This window comes from Mustela nigripes, chromosome X, assembly GCF_022355385.1.
Source record: "Mustela nigripes isolate SB6536 chromosome X, MUSNIG.SB6536, whole genome shotgun sequence".
Taxonomy (NCBI): Eukaryota; Metazoa; Chordata; class Mammalia; order Carnivora; family Mustelidae; genus Mustela; species Mustela nigripes.
This window is the reverse complement of record NC_081575.1, coordinates 109578992-109595792: the sequence shown is the minus strand read 5'-3', so window position 1 is coordinate 109595792 and position 16801 is coordinate 109578992. Positions and strand designations below refer to the sequence as shown.

The 16801-nt window shown below is 44.8% G+C and overlaps 1 protein-coding gene across 3 annotated transcripts in view; it reads right to left on the bottom strand.

Moving 5' to 3' along the window:
• The window catches only part of PHKA2 (phosphorylase kinase regulatory subunit alpha 2), a 76099-nt gene that overhangs the window by 40230 nt on the left and 19068 nt on the right, over window positions 1-16801 (bottom strand). For all 3 annotated transcript variants that reach the window (XR_009401429.1, XM_059386050.1, XM_059386051.1), the window contains 6 exons: window positions 10576-10734; window positions 7566-7613; window positions 6497-6665; window positions 4481-4563; window positions 1911-1991; window positions 676-774 (listed from right to left, as the gene is read on the bottom strand). Coding sequence is in view for 2 of the 3 variants with exons in the window: in XM_059386050.1 (XP_059242033.1) it covers window positions 676-774; window positions 1911-1991; window positions 4481-4563; window positions 6497-6665; window positions 7566-7613; window positions 10576-10734 (639 nt within the window). In the remaining variant the exon portion in view is untranslated. The remainder of the gene's footprint in view (window positions 1-675; window positions 775-1910; window positions 1992-4480; window positions 4564-6496; window positions 6666-7565; window positions 7614-10575; window positions 10735-16801) is intronic.

The window sequence follows — 16801 nt, the reverse complement described above, 5'->3', positions numbered from 1 at the left end:
ACCGGCAACAAGTCCCTGCTTCCTCTGCCCTTTATTCCAGGCAGGGTCCACTAGTTTGCCATTTCTTCCGTCTCAGCTCTCCTCCACTATGCTTTCCGCCCCTCTCCAGCCCTCCCCAAGTGAACTACTGCTTGCTGGTCCTTCGATTTGGTGGCATCATGAAAGAAACTTGAGAGAAAACCACCTAGATGCTCAAAAAGCAGACCAGATTTTGTCTCTAGCCAAACAAGGTTGCTGTGATAGTTGACGTCATAGATATACCTCGCCGTCATTGGGTCTCAGGTTGACGTAATACTTCTCAGCTTACAGAGCGCTCTGAGGAGCTAAGCTGATTTACTCTGATCCTTATAACTGCCCTGTGGGACAGGAGGGGAAGGTGCCAGTAGGCCCATTTTATGGATGAGGGGACTAAAGCTCAGAGAAGCCAAGTGCCACCAAGCAAAAAAGGTGAGGAGTATGGGGTGGTTGGTGGAGCACACAACTCTTGATCTCAGGGTCATGAGTTCAAGCCCCATGTTGGGGGTAGAGATTACTTAAAAATAAATCTAAAAAAAAAGAAAGAAAGGAAGGAAGGAAGGAAGATAGATAGATAGATAAGGATGTGAGGAGCCCAGGTCTTCTGCTCTGTCAGCGTCCTTCCCTCCCGTCCAGACCGTGAGAGGCTGGAGCTGTTACCTGGCAGTGTTCGACGTCATCAGGCAGGACATGGATGACGGACTTGCGTCCTCCGTGGGCTCCAAAAAGGTCCAGTTCATCAATTGCCTCAAGAGCTGCCTACAAGCACAGGAATGAATCACTTTTTCTTTCTAGTAAACAAACACTTCCGTATCCAGTGCTCCTCCTTTGCCACTAAGCAATCTAGCATACATGTTTTCCCAAAGGTGATGAAACACACATCTTTAAAATTCAGCTAAAGTGTCCTATAGACATGTTCTAACCTTATTTTCAGTGGAATCAGGCCTTTCCTACACATTGCTGCTCTTTGCAGAAACAAGAAAGAGACAAACAAGAAAGACAAACATTTCCCCAAATGAAATCGGTATTCAACCAAAACATAAAATATTAATAAGTTCATAACATTGGCAGGGTTGTAGGGGGAGGGCACTAAATTCATGGATAGCTTTTCTTTCATTCACCTATTTGTGTTAATTCTAATGTTTAGCATGCCTGCCACTTAAAGGTCAATTCTTTTAGTATTAAGTATGTTTTCTCTCAGCTGGCCTTCACAGAACATATTTCCTGTTGCTCTGAAAATTCTAGCTCTGGAGTCGTTATTCTGAGGCTTCAGTCTTGAGTGGGAGGCAGGAAGGGAAGCATGTGAAGTATCTAGGACAAGAGATGAAAATTGGTGGCTGGGGACTGACTCTGGCCCACAGCTGTGCTCTGTTTGGCCTAAAGAAATTTTTAAAATTGATTTTGAATTGGAATACCTTTAAAGAAAGTTCCCAGGGTCCCCAGTACCCTTCAATATTTTTCTATCTGGCTAGCTTCACTTGTTTATGTTGTTACTTGCCTGACCTGACCCCCCACAGACTTTTGGGAACTTGTAAGCCTTGCCCTACAAAGCAGTCATATTCTTCAGCCTTCTTTATGACCCAGAAAAGAAGAGTGGACATCACACACCCAGGTGCTCAGACCACAGCAAGACCTTAGACCTGTGAGTGATAATGATGGATAATAAGGAAGGAGGGCGCTTAATTTCTGGCTCACGCACATTTCAGAGTAGAAAACCTACACTCTTTCCCTATAATCTCAGTCCGGCTGCGGTATACATGCCACTTGAATTTCATACCTGCTGCCAACTTTTAAAAAATATGCTAATGAGATTAAATCCAAACTCCTAAAGATAAGAACCAAATCAAAGCAGTAGAAATGCACAGAAGGAAGAACAAACAGGTCAAGAGCGTCACCTTGGCCATTCCCACAGAGCTTGCATTCAATTCCGGAATGCCCTGATTAGTCTTATCTCCGCGTTCCCACATTCCATAATCCTGCAGAGGGAATAAAAAAAGGTAGTCATCAGAGCAGGAAAAAGAGGTACAGAAGCAGTGCTATGGAAAAATAATTCCTTTATGTTATCACAGGCACAAAGAAACATGAATATCTCTTCTCAAAGGTTCCTGAATTCATGGCTTTCTATACTCAGGCATGCTCGCCCTCAATTTCACTCCATTTGACCTCTGTGCAGAATTTTGCAAGTAAATACTCAAGTGGAACAAAATTGCATGCAAAGACACTCTCAATTTTCTTCCTCTTAAAAGTTATCAATTTGTAAGAAACTCCTGATTTGTAGAGAACAAAATGTTTTATCTTCAAATCAAATGAAATGCTGCCCCTCTATTCAACTGATCCTTTTGAACTTGTATCAAATTGTAAGATAGAAAAAAGAAACTTGAACAAATGTATTCTAACTGCTTGAAGCCAACCAAATCATTTAATATAATTTAATACCTATTTCTAATATTACTTCTTGGGGGAAAATGCTTAGCAAATAACAAGAGGCCAAAATCAAAATTGAGGCACAGAATACTGAATGTTTTTGGGTCTTTTAAAACCAATTATTGTGAATTGGCTCAGAACACGCCATACAAAGGCTGTGATACACGCACGCCTAACTTGTAATTCCTATTTTCACTGAAGAAAGGCAAGTGCTGGGTACTGTTTTGAAATAGTGTTACACGCACTACTGAAAAATTACAAGCCGACAAGAACAGAATCAGTGCCAAAATTTCAGTATTTATTATTTGATCTGCAAAGATGAACATTTCTAAAATGTGCAAATTTAGACATAGGCACACCAGAATGATGTTAGACTCTTTTCTGCTGGCATGCCTGGTAGCTGAGCCACAGGACGCAAATCAGTGTTCCTCACGTGGCCTTTCCACATTCCAACCCATTCTCTTTCCAAGCCCAGACCGAGTGACTCATCCTCAAACACTGCTCTGATCGGCTCACTCCCCTAGGCAAGAATTTCCAAAGACAAACTGCTTAACCCCCAGGGGCTCTGGGCACCTCCCAGCCACTGGCCACACCTCCTCCGTTACGTGGGCGTGGCCTCCACCCCCTGCAGGCCCACATGCAGACTTGGGTCTCTGCTAAGTCTCCAGCTTCCCCGCACTCCCTCTCCCCAAGGACCCCTCCCACACTCAGAGCCCATTCCTGCCTGGTCCTGTTCCGGCTCTTTCCACACCCTTCTGCTCATCCAAACCTGGTTCACCCTCCAAGGTCCAACTAAAGTCCCACTCTTTCCAGTCCCCTTTGGTTTCTTTAGATTTCGGCCCTACTGGCATTTTGAGCTGGACCATTCTTTGTTGTGGGGCTGTCCAGCGGAATCCCCCACCAACGCTTGCTAGATGCCAGTAGCTCCCTCCCCAGTGTGACAAGCAAAAAACATCTCCAGACATTGCCAAATGTCCCCAGGGAGGGGACGACTGCCCTGTACTGAGAATCGCCTCTTTAGACCTAGGTAGCCCTTGGACCCAACCTGGTCTTCTGCCACCTATTTCTGTAAAGAAGGGCTATCTGGGACTCAGCCATGCTCACGTTCATCTGTTGTCTACCGCTGCCTTTTAGCGACAAGGGCAGAGGTGAGAAGCAACAGGGACCGCAGAGGCCAAAAAACTATTTACTGTTGGGCCCTTTACAGAAAATGTTTGCTGACCCTGGCTTTTGACCATAGTGGCTTTTTTTTTTTTTTTTAAACCAAACTCTACCCTTTCTTTACTGCCCTTGTAGTCAGCTTTGCACAGATGAGTTGTTGTTGAACAACCAGAATGCATGAGGCTTCACCAGCTGCAACAGAGAGCAGCCTGGAGGCACTGGGCTTTGTACACTTTTACAGCCACCCACACCTGGCCTGGGGCACACATCTGGCCCACGCCCCTCTGCCTGTGGGCTGCCTGGAGTGGTCCCCCCTGCACTGCAGCTCCTACTAACAAGCTGACCCTGTTGCCCCACATGCTGATTCTGGCCGGCTTGTGCACCTGCTATTAGACACGTTAGGATCTTATCTAAAACAAGCATAGGGACGCCTGAGTGGCTCTGTCAGTTAAGCGTCTGCCTTCGGCTCAGATCCTGATCTCAGGGTCCTTGGATGGAGCCCTGCATCGGGCTTGTTGCTCAGCCAGGGGCCTGCTTCTCCCTCCCTCTCTGCCCACCGCTCCCCCTGCTTGAGTTCTCTTCCCTGTCTCTCTCTCTCTCTCTCTCTCTCTGGCAAATACATAGACAAAAATCTTAAAAAAAAATTTTTTTTTAAAACCATAAAGGATTCAAACAGAGCACGTGATGCCTTCCAAACGTATCAACTCCTCCATTGGATCCCAGGACAAAAATGCGTACTTTGTGTGCATATGTGACAATCTTAAAGCTCAAATCTTGCTAACCTTCTGATCAGGCCCAGACAGCCTGGCCATCCGAGACCTGTACGATTTTTATTGTTTTGAACAGGGACACCTGAAAAACTACCAGGTTGGATACTTACAGCAACTTTATATGCAGCTTCTATGTAAAAAACAAGATTCTGTATGAAGGCCACTTCGTCAAGGGTAAAAATAATACGTAAACCTAGTAAAAAGAAACAAACAATGAAGTTACAGAGTTTTGCTGTGGAGACAGAGATGTGTGCTGCAATCCCAGATTACAAATATCTCACTAGGAAAGAAATTCTTGTACCCCTATTTTCATTTTTCTTTTTCTTCTTCCATTTTCATTTATCTTACTAGACATCAAAAATTAAATCTAAAGCAAACTGAAACAGTTAATGTCTAATCTCAGAAAGAGGAAGGAGGGAAGGCAGGCAGGTGTGCCTATGGGTAGAAAAGGCTGAAAGGGCGTGGGGCCTTCTGCTAGTGTTGGATTTGCACAAAGAAGTTTCCAACAAAGCACAAATTTTAGCCCAGAGCAACCAGATACTGTTCTTATCCTTGAGTGAGCCCAAGGGTGAGTATCCTTCCCCTGCAGCAGACAGGTAAAGTAGAGCCCCCAACTTCAAGAGAAAGTCCTTGACCTTGTGGGAAGGTGAGCGCCCCAGACCTCCTCAGGGGGGCTACACGGACTCTCTGAAGTAGGTGGTGATCGAAAGAGCTGGATTTTTGCTGGGGCCCTTGAATGTTTAGGTGATTATGGCTAATGTACGTATTTTGAAAGTACGGATTTTTGAGGCTGGTAGGGATATGGTAAGATGGGAGCTCTTACATCAATAGGGGGAGTTTAACTAGTAAAATGTTCTGCAAATGATTTGGTAATATATATAAGTAGCCTCTGAAGGCTATCCGACAGAAGGCAGCAAGTAGATATGGGGTCAAAGTTGGTATTTTGGGGCACCTGGGTGGCTCAGTGAGTTAAGCAGCCAACTCTTGATTTCAGCTTGGGTCATGACCTTGGGGTCCTGGGATTGAGCCCCACATCAGGCTCCATGTTCAGCAGGGAGTCTGCTTGAAGATTCTCTCCCTGTCTCGGTCTGCCCGTCTCCCCCAACCTCTCTCTCTCAAGTAAATAAATCTTATTAAAAAAAAAAAAGTTGGTATTACAATATCAGTTACACTAGGGGGAAAAAAGGAATAAAGGAATAGTTTGATTATGGCACATTCATCGATAAAGTCACTAAAATTATATTTATGAGGAGATTGTAAGATCATGGGGAAAATGCTTAAGTTATAATGCTAATAAAACAACAGCTACTATTTATGTAAACAATATGATCCTAAATTGGGGGGGGGGGAAAGACTTAGAAGAGACACATTTAAATGAAAATTGGCGGTGGAATTCTTTTCTATTTTCCAAACTATTTACAGCAAGCTCATCTTAATTTTCATAACCAAAAAGTATGTTTTTTTAAATAAATGCCTGGCTTATTCACAAAGCTATAACAGTATTATTTACTGATTTCTGCCACCTTTAGTGTCTCACAATTGCAGACTGAAATTCATGGGAAGCCCCTAACTCAGAAGGCCAGTGTACCGGACTGAGGATAAGAACTCTAAGGACGCAGCAACTAAATGACCTAATCCCCGGAGACGGTTACAGCAGACTGTATCGTGGGACAGACCATTTGGTTAGCAGAAACACGCTGCGCTCTGGAGCTCAGGGGGCCTGGTGTCCAAGCTGCCATGGAAGCCAACAGCTTGGGCTGAGGAACAATGTTCACAGTCAGGGAGTTTCTGGCTCCCTCCCAGGATGAAGGCTATGGACTGACTGACCACTCTGGGTGGACAGCCGGGTTCTAGAAATTATGTTGTTTGAATATAATTCCGGTAAATGAGGGCGTGTCTAGAAGAGGGGGTAAGAGGAAAAGGTGAAGGGCCAGCTTTGAGATCAACCAGAGAGATGCTACCGGAGCTGGCCTGACAGGTCAGAGTCAGTGTACATGACATTCTAAAGACACACGCTTTTTCTTTACAGAAATAACTTCTTTTGAATTTGGATCACTGCCTGCCCCCCCGCCCCCACTTCCGGATTGCCACTCCCTGTGCAATGGGCTCCAAGGGCCCGGGCTCACCAGAGGCAGTCATCTGGGCCAGGAACAGGAGGAAGAGGGAGGTGGCATCCACCTGGAGGTGGCCCCACTGGTCGTCGCCCACCACGGTGCTGCAGGTGGCGGTGTTGTACTTGGCGTGCAAGCTGTCTTTGGTACTCTGAGTGTGCTTGAACTTCTCCACTTTATCCACCTGAGGGAGAGAGCAGGCCGGCTCCACATGGGTAAGGGGCTCATGGCTGGCACAGGCCTCACCCGGGGTCCATTTCTTGGTCCTCGACCTCTTAGCCGCTACCTCCAGGAGCCAGAGAGATGGAGGGCAGCACATGTCCCGTAGTGAGCACCACATGGGGCGCTGTGTGGGGGATTCTACCTGCCCACCCCAGAGATGGCCCAGCCCAGGGGGATTTTAACAAGCTCTGCAGGACAAGGGGTCAAACCAAAGGATTTCCTTGTCCGCATAAGCCCAGCAGGAGCTGTGACACCTGGTAGGTGCTCAGCGAGAGAGAGGGGAGAAAGAGGACTCGTTTCAACTTCAGGGTCCAAAGGAAAAGACCCACTAGGGCTTTGAAGAGTAACCAAGCACATGCTGCTGAAGGGCGGGGCCAGTATCATTCATTTTGGAACCCGTGCGGATCCTGGTATGACGCTCTGTGCAGAGTATGAACTTAGTAAATTATTTTATTTACCCCTCCCTGAAATGCCACGTTTTAAACACTCAAGCATTTTCAACTCAAATGAAAAGAAACCCTTTTATAAACTCAACAGAATAAACACTACTACACGGCTGTCCGAGAGTGGCTTTTGTAAACAATGATTTCGTCTCTATTTTGAAAAAAAGGCATGTTCTCCTTCTTACAAGTAACTCTTCAAAAGAGATAGCGAGAAACAGGGTCCTCAAAGTCTGCGGTTCTATAGGAGGATAAGATTAGTGAAGATAATTTTAAAGGACAAAGTAAGCAAAGTGTTCTCAATTTCTCTTCCACTTAAGAAGAAAAGCTCAAAACACTTTAGGAATGTCAGCTGTCTCCACGAAAGTGACAGATTACCCACTCAGAGGACCTAAAAACACACTTGTCATTTTTCTGCCTACCTGTCTCATCATGCACTGGAGAAGACCCCGCATCAGTTTCACCACGTTCTGTGGAAATAAAGTGGGATCAGTGACACGTCAGCCTCCCTGCTCCGTGAAAACCACAACCTCACCACACGGCCCGTCAGCCAGGGCTGCCCACAGACCTCCCTGAGAAGGCGCGTCCTGAGCACATACAAGTGTTTGGTCTGTTGAGGTGATCTCCGCTCCCTCACAGAGACAAAAATCTTGATGCAGTGACTTACTTCAAATAAAGGGGTTGGACCGGATGGTGCCGCTGGTTCTGAAATCCAGTGACTCCTCACTGGTATTTTAGCAAGACAAATTTTATAAGCCTGGTATCCTGATGCTAAATTCTGATGTAATTCTTCTTTTTTTTTTTTTTTTGTTATGCCAAAGATGAATTAAGTCTACCACGCTTGACCTGAAGTAATGATGCTTCACCAGAAGAGCCATCTGTGATGCCATCACAGGACTGTTGAGTAAAGTTCTTACAAAATGCAAGTAGCTGCCACAGTTTCTTAATAATACGTATTGCAACCAACTATTGTCATTATCATTATGAATAATAGCCTTAGTACTAGGATAATCAGACATTCTGTCCAGGCACTGTACAAAAGCCTCGACCAGGACTGGATTCGGTCTAATTCTTGCAACAACCTTATGAGGTGGGTGTTGTTATTACCCACTTTATAGAGGAGGAAGCTGAGGCTGAGAGAGATGAGGCACCGTTGCTAACGTCTGCCAGTGGGCAAGGGATGGAGCAAGGACAGAGCCCACAGCCAGGGATCTGACTCCAGAGTTTGAGCTCTCAGTTAATACGCTATATTGCCTTTCACTTCCTCCACAATTCAGACCCATGAAAAGGCTGGTCTTAATCCGTCCTGTTAAAAATAATATAAAACTAATTCACAAGTGGCTACAGAATGGGATATTCTGTAGGTCGAAGTAGCCTGGCTGAAAGAATTTCCTCCCTCAGGACCATGAGCATCTCTTCTCTTGTAGAATGTACACGGTCTGCAGGGGAGGAATATAGTGGAAGACTATGAAAGTTCATCACCAGAGAAAAATCTGGAATGAATTATCCTTCTGCCTTTAAAATCCTAGGATTCTAGAATACAATCTCATTTTAGGACATAAACTCAGGGCACCTGGGGTGGCTCAGTCGCTAAGCATCTGCCATCGGCTTGGGTCATGATCCTGGGGTCCTGGGATCGAGCCCTGCATCGGGCTCTCTGCTCAGCGGGAAGCCTTGCTTCTCCCTCTCCCACTCCCCCTGCTTGTGTTCCCTCTCTTGATGTCCCTCTCTGTCAAATAAGTAAATAAAATCTTTTCTTTTTTTTAAAGAGGATATAAACTCTTCTGAGGCAGAAAATGTTACCTCATAAAGTAGAAATTCCAATATTATAATTAAAATTTTCTATGTGTATAGCACAAATATTTGTCAACCGACTTCCCCTCAAATAAAGTGTCTTTCTATTACGAAGAAGCACATCAGTTCCCAACTGGGGGTGACATTCCCATCCCCAGGGGTGGAGGAACATCTTGATATGGGGGGCTAGAGGCATTTTTATTGTCACCATGATGAAGGTGGGGATTACTGGCATCTAGTGAGTAAGGCCCAGGGAGCCCAAGTATCTCTCCATGAGCAGGACAGTCTCACACAATGAATAACTATACTTCCTACACCCCAAAGGCAATAGCAGCCCTGCTGAGGATCATGGGAAGATCCTGTGTTATCCTCTATAATCAAGGGAAAGGTCCCTCTTTAGTTATTACCCACACTCAGCACAACAATGTGGACTGTTCTTGTCTCACTGCTGTCAGTCACAGCGCAGCAAATCTAGTCAGCTCTAGCCTGCATCAGGAAACGCGGACAGAGGAGAGGTAACCAGGTATCCCGTGTGTGCGTGTGTGCACGTGTGTACAGGCAGGAAAGCTTTACTGTGATTTTGTCTCAAAGGAGGATGGGAAGTTTGATGAACATCCACATTAAATTATTATACTGCGAAAGAATGATTCACTTCCAAATGACTTTTTTTTTTGAATGATTCAAATCCAAATAGTCCTTCCCTTGCTCCCACAAACCGGCTTCTTCTGTTAGTTTCTACTGCCGTCAAGGCTCCTGCCACTGCTGCCCATTTTGGCTGCTGTAGGAAGCACTGATGAAGCCCTACAAACACTTCCTGGACCTGATAACCCACTGGCTGTGAGGGCCAATGAGGAACATGTGAATCAAACATCAATCCCAAAGGCTCTCATGCTAAGAGAGTGCTAAGACGGTGCTCTGCATCAATGCTCCCCACCTCAATGCTCTCACTCAACATATTCTGGAAATACCTCCTCTGCTCAAGGGCAGACTATTTTCTTACATACTCAGTGATGGCAGATCTTTGTGAGTATGTCTGTTTCTCATCTTGGAAACCAATAAAAGGACTGCATCATGCCGTATGGTCACTCAGGCCTGAATACTGGACAACACCAATGTGGTTCGAAATGAAAGGGTGACAGACTATAAATCCATAAGACTGCTTTGGAATGGTTCCATCTGGAAAGGAATTTCTTAGGGAAATTCCACATTGTTTTAAGCAGTAGCAATACCGTTTGGAGAAATACCCTTTCAATATGACTACTCCAGACTATCCTACTTTGGAATGGATATTTCTGGTGGCTGACGCTTTAAATACAATTGTATTAGTTTATAAGGACATTTTGTATATAAGTAAATATAAAATTGACAGAGGATGTGCAAGAGAAATGTAGCTAGTTAGAAATTTGGATGCTTTCCTTTCCTTTTCAGAATCGTGTGGTTTGGCTATTTTTTTAAGCAGGGGAAAAAGAAATCTCAATGAGAACGACCAAGGAGACCACCTAAGTGCCTCCCTAAAATACTCTACGGCAGAAATGGAGGTGATGCCTCCACCGAACTGCTCTGCACAGCTACTTCCAGGCTTTTTTGTTTAAGGAAAAGGCACTGAGCAGCCAAGACATGGCTGCCGGTCAGGATTACCTGCTCCAACTCGTAGGCTTTGGCCTTGTCCTCATCACGATCTGCATTCTTGCGGTAGGCCATGCCCAGGCCCCACACGGCCAGAATGCTGTAGATGTTATCCCGCACCCAGGCGTCCTTCTGCTCGTGACTGGCTGACAGCAGCCCTGTGACGGGATTCTGTTAGAGAAGAGACACAAAATGACTCGGCACCACCCTCGCCCAGCTCTTGGCAAACGAATGCTCACCCTTAGGGGGCACAATGAGGGCTGGGGTGAAGAGTAGAAATCGGAGTTCTAGTCCCTGCTCTGCCACCAACAGCATGATCTCAGGTGAGAAGGGACATTACTTTTCTGGGCTTTGGTCTCCTCATCTGTATAATGGAAATATTAGACAAGAAAGTCTCTAAGGAATGTTCTCTGATGTTCTTCTTCTTTTGCTTTCCAACCAGATCTGCTGTAGTGACAAATAGAAGAAAGAGCAAACAGAAAAATCCTACAGGCTTTCACAGATCTGTGCACTGAAGGCTTAAGTCTTCTTCCGCCTTCGTGTTTCTACACCAGTTGGTGAAGCACTGACCCTGGGAGCACGAGACCCGATGCAGGGTCCCACTCCACCAGTCTAGCTCTGTGCGCCAGGGGAAGCCACCTACCTTAACTGGGCCTCCACCGCCGGGTCTGTGACACTTCATGTGCATGAATAGGAAGCACTAGGCAAGAGGACATCGGGGGTCCTACTTAGCTACGATATTCAAAAGGACAGCTGAGTCACTAAAAAGCCAGATCTTCACACCAAAAAAGTATACACAATATACCCGACAGCATTATTCATAATAACCCAAAAGTGGAAACAACCCAAATGCCTATCAACTGATGAATGAACAGAATGTGGTCTATACAAACAACGAAATATTATTCAGCAACGAAAAGGAGAGAAGTGCTAAGATATGCTACAGCACGCGTGAGCCTTGCAAACATGATGTGAAGGGAAAAATCTGGTTACAGAGGACTGCATAATGCATGGTTCCATTTGTAAGAAATGTCCAGAATAGGCAAATCTGTAGAGATAGAAAGTAGATTAGTGGTTGTCTAGGGCTGGGGTTGGGGGAAGGATGGAAGAAGTAGGGAGTGGGTGACTGTTAACAGTTTTCTCCCTTTCTGGGGGTGATCAAATTGTTCCAAAATTGTGGTGACGGTACACAACTCTGTGAATATACTACCAATCATTACATTGTTTATTTTAAACAGATGAGTTATATGATAAGTAAATTATATCACAGTAAAGCTATTTTTCTTAAAAGCCAGTGCTAATAAACTCTGTGCCTAGAAATAAAACGGTAAGGTAGAAAAAGAGTCACATCAAGATAAAGTCTTGTTGACTTTTCCTGAAAATATGCAAAAAATATGTACCTAATAAAATACAGAGCTTTGCCAGCTTAAACAAAACTAATCAAAAGGGTACTTAATTATCTACAAGAAGGCTCGTGAAAAAATTTGGGTCCTTTTGAAGTGATATTACCATGGATATTAGGTTAAAAAAAATTGGCATAGTTTCAAATGGTCCCACGTAAGGAAGTAAATATTTAACTTTCTCTTTTAACTAACCTATGCCCTCTTCAAAAACATCTAAAGCTCAACTAATACTGCCCTCGGGGGCAACGGCATTCTGTATTTTAACACTGTTTCATAGCCAACAATTACAAATCAATCATTTTAAAGTCTAGAACTTAAGTCTAGAAATGGCTGAGTGAAGGTACAAGTCTTATTCCAACAGTGGATGACTGGAAAATCACATAGTGATTCGCACCAACAATGTACAACATAAGCAACTGGAACTGTTCTGAGGCCGGCTGGCTAATCCCAGGACAGCAACTAGTCAGGAGATCCAGGGAAAGAAATCAGCCCTTTCCTGGCATACCCATCAACCGTGAGTCCACAAAGACAAACAGCCTTCCAATGACACAGCAGAGACCGCTTACACACAGTGCCAAGTGTGGTTTGGATTATGAAATGTCACTGTCCTCTTAACTGAAAGTTACTTCTTTGATTCTTCAGTTTGGGCTTAACTGTTGAAGTGGATTAGTTCATCCCTACCCAGAGCTAGAATGTCTGAACCCCTCATTCCACTACAGAGACACAGTCTAGGTGTTTTGGAGACCCCCACATTCAAAACTCCATACTCAAACCGTGTTAACTTGGGGTGCTGCTGCACTCAGTGAAAGAATCCTTACTGTTATGGAATGAATGTTTGTATCTCCCCATATTCATTTTATTTATTATTATTTTTTAAGTAGGCTCCATGCTTAGCGTGGAACCCAATGAACGGCTTGAACTCACAGCCCAGAGATCAAGACCTGAGCTGAAATCAAGAGTCCGACAGTTAACTGACTGAGCCACCAGGGCGCCCCTGTCTCCTCCATATTCGTACATCGAAATCGAATTCCCAATGTGATGCTGTTTGAAGGTGGAGACTTTGGGAGGTGATTAGGTCATGAGGATAGAGCCCTCACAAAGGGGACCTAGTGTCCTTACAGGAAGAAGCCAGAATGCTAGCTTGCTCTCTCTCTGCACTCATGCAACAAGAAGCCGCCTGTCTACAACCGGAAGAGGGCCCTCACCAGAACCTGACCACGCTGGCCCCCGATCTCGGACCTCCCAGCCTCCAGAACTGTGGGAATTAAACCTCTGTTGCTCAAGCCCCTGGTCTGTGGTATTTGTTATGGCAGGCGTAGCAGCCATAGCTAACACTTGCTTCTCTCTTAAAGTCTATGAAAAATAATGTGTGGTGCCGGAAGACGTGGGAGGTTCCATTTTGATGTAATGCAGGACACCTGAAAAGAGCACAGACTGGGAGACAGTCTGGCGTGAAGGCGGGTCTGCTGTCCCTCCCTCTCAGGCCAAGCCAGTGGTTTCCCCTGTGGGCGCCTCCCCCACCTGGAGGCGGCTTACACAGTGCCACCTGCCGTCCCGCTCACCAGCTTCTGTGACTCACCCCACAGGTCCATCTCCTTCAAGCTCTGGGTCTTTTACTTGCCTTAGCGATCTAAATGGAGGGGGAACAAAAGGCCTCCGCAGCAGATGCAAATTTTACAAGCTCAACAGAAAGAAGCAAACTGGACAAAAGGAGGAAAGTGGGTAGATCTGCTCAGGCTAAGCCTATGGCCTCAGACAGGATCATTTTAGCCTTCTGCTGCTTCCAGTCTTTTAAAAATATAATCTAATTCAGTGGATGCCCACACATAAACTTAATGTATTGTGTTTAAAGAGCACAGGTTCTGGAAACAGATGGCTGTGTAAAAAGCTCTACCACCGTCCAGCTGACCTGGAACAAATTACTTCCGTGTCTCTGTCTACCCATCGGGGATTAGAACAATACCTAGACCTCACAGGGGTGTTTGTGAGAATTACAGGAGTAAATTCAAATCAAGTATTTTGGTCTATGTCTAGCACAAATTAGTGCTCGATAACTGCTCACTATATTATCAACCTATTTGAACAGATTTCATTCATGTTACTTTTTCATATAATTATTTTAGGAAATCAGATAGAGACGGTAGTTGGGGGAAAATCTATGTTAGCTTAATGTAACCATCATTAGTTTTTTTTAGGGGGAATAAAAAAGCCTTGTGCCTTCTTTTATTTTTAGAGTAAATACTGCTAGTGAATAGATTTATCCCATTGTTATGTTTGACACAAAACCCCTGGCAACTCTAGATCTTCTCCAGGTCTTTGCCTTTCCTCTTCTTCAGCCCTGATTTTTGCTCATTCAAATAAATCTTCCCTTTCTGTTTATTTTACTAAACTCTCTACGTGCGTCACCTGAAAAAATAAATCTTGGTGACAAATTCTGTAATAAGCGTCAAGGGCACAACCATCTCCTGAGGTGACAGGTGTGGGGCCACGACGGAAGAGGATGGGGCAGATTGCAGACAACCGAGCTACTGGGAGAGCCGTGAGGAGTCAATGGTAGTGGCCCAGTGTGGGCTTAGAGGAGACGGCACAGGCCTGAGCCAGGGGACTCAGCACCCCTGCTGCAAGGGAACTGGCAATGACATCCTTAAACTCGAGGAGAAGAGGCCTGAGACAAAGAAGCCCAACATAAATTGTGTCTCACTGAGGACAAGGGACCAAGAGCTGGGCATTCTGTCATTCAGGTTCAGTCGTCTGTCAGCCCCGCCTACCTTCTCCACCACTTCTTCACTTCTAATTTAGAGAAAGAGCCCTTTTTGGCTCCTGTTTATGAGAGAAAGGCCTAGAATACACTGGGCCCGGGGCTTGGCTTCCGTGCTGTGGTAAGAAACATCACGAAAATCTTGGTGGCTTATAACAACGAACATTCCTCCTCCACACCTTGTGTCCATCCCTGGTCGGCTGTGCTTCCTCTAGGAACGAGGCTACTGCAGCAGCCGGTACCCACAGCACTGCCCAGCTCGTGGCAAAGAAGAAGAAACACACAGCAAACTGTGAGCTGCCTCTTCAGGCTGCCAGGCAGAACGAACGAACACTTTGCTTCTCCTATCTCATCCGTGAAAGCAAGTCTCACGGCTGTTTCTGAGGTCAACGTGAAACCTGTGAAATCCTCCATTAAGGATGAGAAGCAAATAATTGTGAACTATTATGTGAACAATTATGTTGCCATGATGACCTCACGTGCTAGCCATGGTGGGCTGGGACCCCCCCCCCCATCCCCACAGCCCACTCATAAGTGAATCTGAAGTGATCAGAGTTTAATATGTAATGAACAACTTGCATTTTGCTTTTTGGCTTAGAAAAAGCTATTATATAAAATGAAATTCCTACTCTTTAGGACGGGGGAAGAGGAAAAAGGAATTGAGATATTAATCGGACAAAACAGACTTCACAGAAAATATTACCAGGGAAATGAAGAAATGTTATAAAAATGATAGGGTCAGCTCACCATGAAGACGTAACGATCCTAAATGTGTTTGTACCTAATAAGAAGCTAAGGGATACAGGGGCACGTGGGTGGCTCAGTGGGTTAAAGCCTCTGCCTTCGGCTTAGGTCATGATCTCAGGGTCCTGGGATGGAGCACCGCATCGGGCTCTCTGCTCAGCAGGGAGCCTGCTTTCTCCTCCTCTCTGCCTGTCTCTCCACCTACTTGGAATCTCTGTCAAATAAATAAATAAACTTAAAAAAAAAAAAAGAAGCTAAGGGATACATACACAGTGGCTAGAATAGAGAGTCCAGAAATAGATCCACACAAATACCACCAACTGGTTTTTGATAAAAGTCTAAAGACAAACAGGGAAAAGACAGCCTTTTTTATTTTTGATGATGATTTAATTTTTACATAATCTATACACCCAACATGGGGCTCAAACCTACAACCCTGAGATCAAGACTCGCATGCTGTACTGACTGAGCGAGCCAGGTGCCCTGAAGAACAGTCTTTTTTATAAATGGTGTTGGAACACAAAAATATAAAGGGTTATAAGAGAATATTATGAAAAGTTATATGCCAAAAAATTGGATAACCAAGAAGAAATGAATAAATTCCTAGAAGCACACAACTTTCCAGAACTGAATCACACAAATGGAAAGATGCACGATACTCATGGATTGGAAGAATTATTAAGTTAATTAAATTAAATTAATTGTTAAAATGCCCATACTAACCAAAGCAATCTACAGATTCAATGCAATCTCTACCAAAACACCAATAGCATCTGGGGTACCAGGGTGGCTCAGTCAATTAAGCATCCTACTCTTGGTTTTGGGCCTAGGTCACAATGTCATAAGTCATGAGATTGAGCCCCATGTTGGCATTCCCGGTCAGCAGGGAGTCTGCTTGAAGATTCTCTCCCTCTACCCTTTTCCCACTTGTGCTTGCTTGCCCTCCCTCTCACCCTCAAATAAATAAATCTTTGAAAAAAAATACCAATAGCGGGGCACCTGGGTGGCTCAGTGGGTTAAGCCTCTGCCTTCGGCTCAGGTCATGATCCCAGGGTCCTGGGATCGAGCCCCACATCGGGCTTTCTGCTCTGCAGGTAGCCTGCTTCCTCTTCTCTCTCTGCCTGCCTCTCTGCCTACTTGTGATCTCTGTCAGATAAATAAAGAAAAAATATTAAAAAAAAAAAATAATACCAATAGCATTTTTCACAAAGCTAGAACAAAAAATCCTAAAATTTCTATAGAACCACAAAAGACCCCAAAGAGCCAAAGCAATCTTGAGGAAGAAAAACAAAGCCGGAGGTATCACAACCCGAGTTAAGATATACTACAAAGC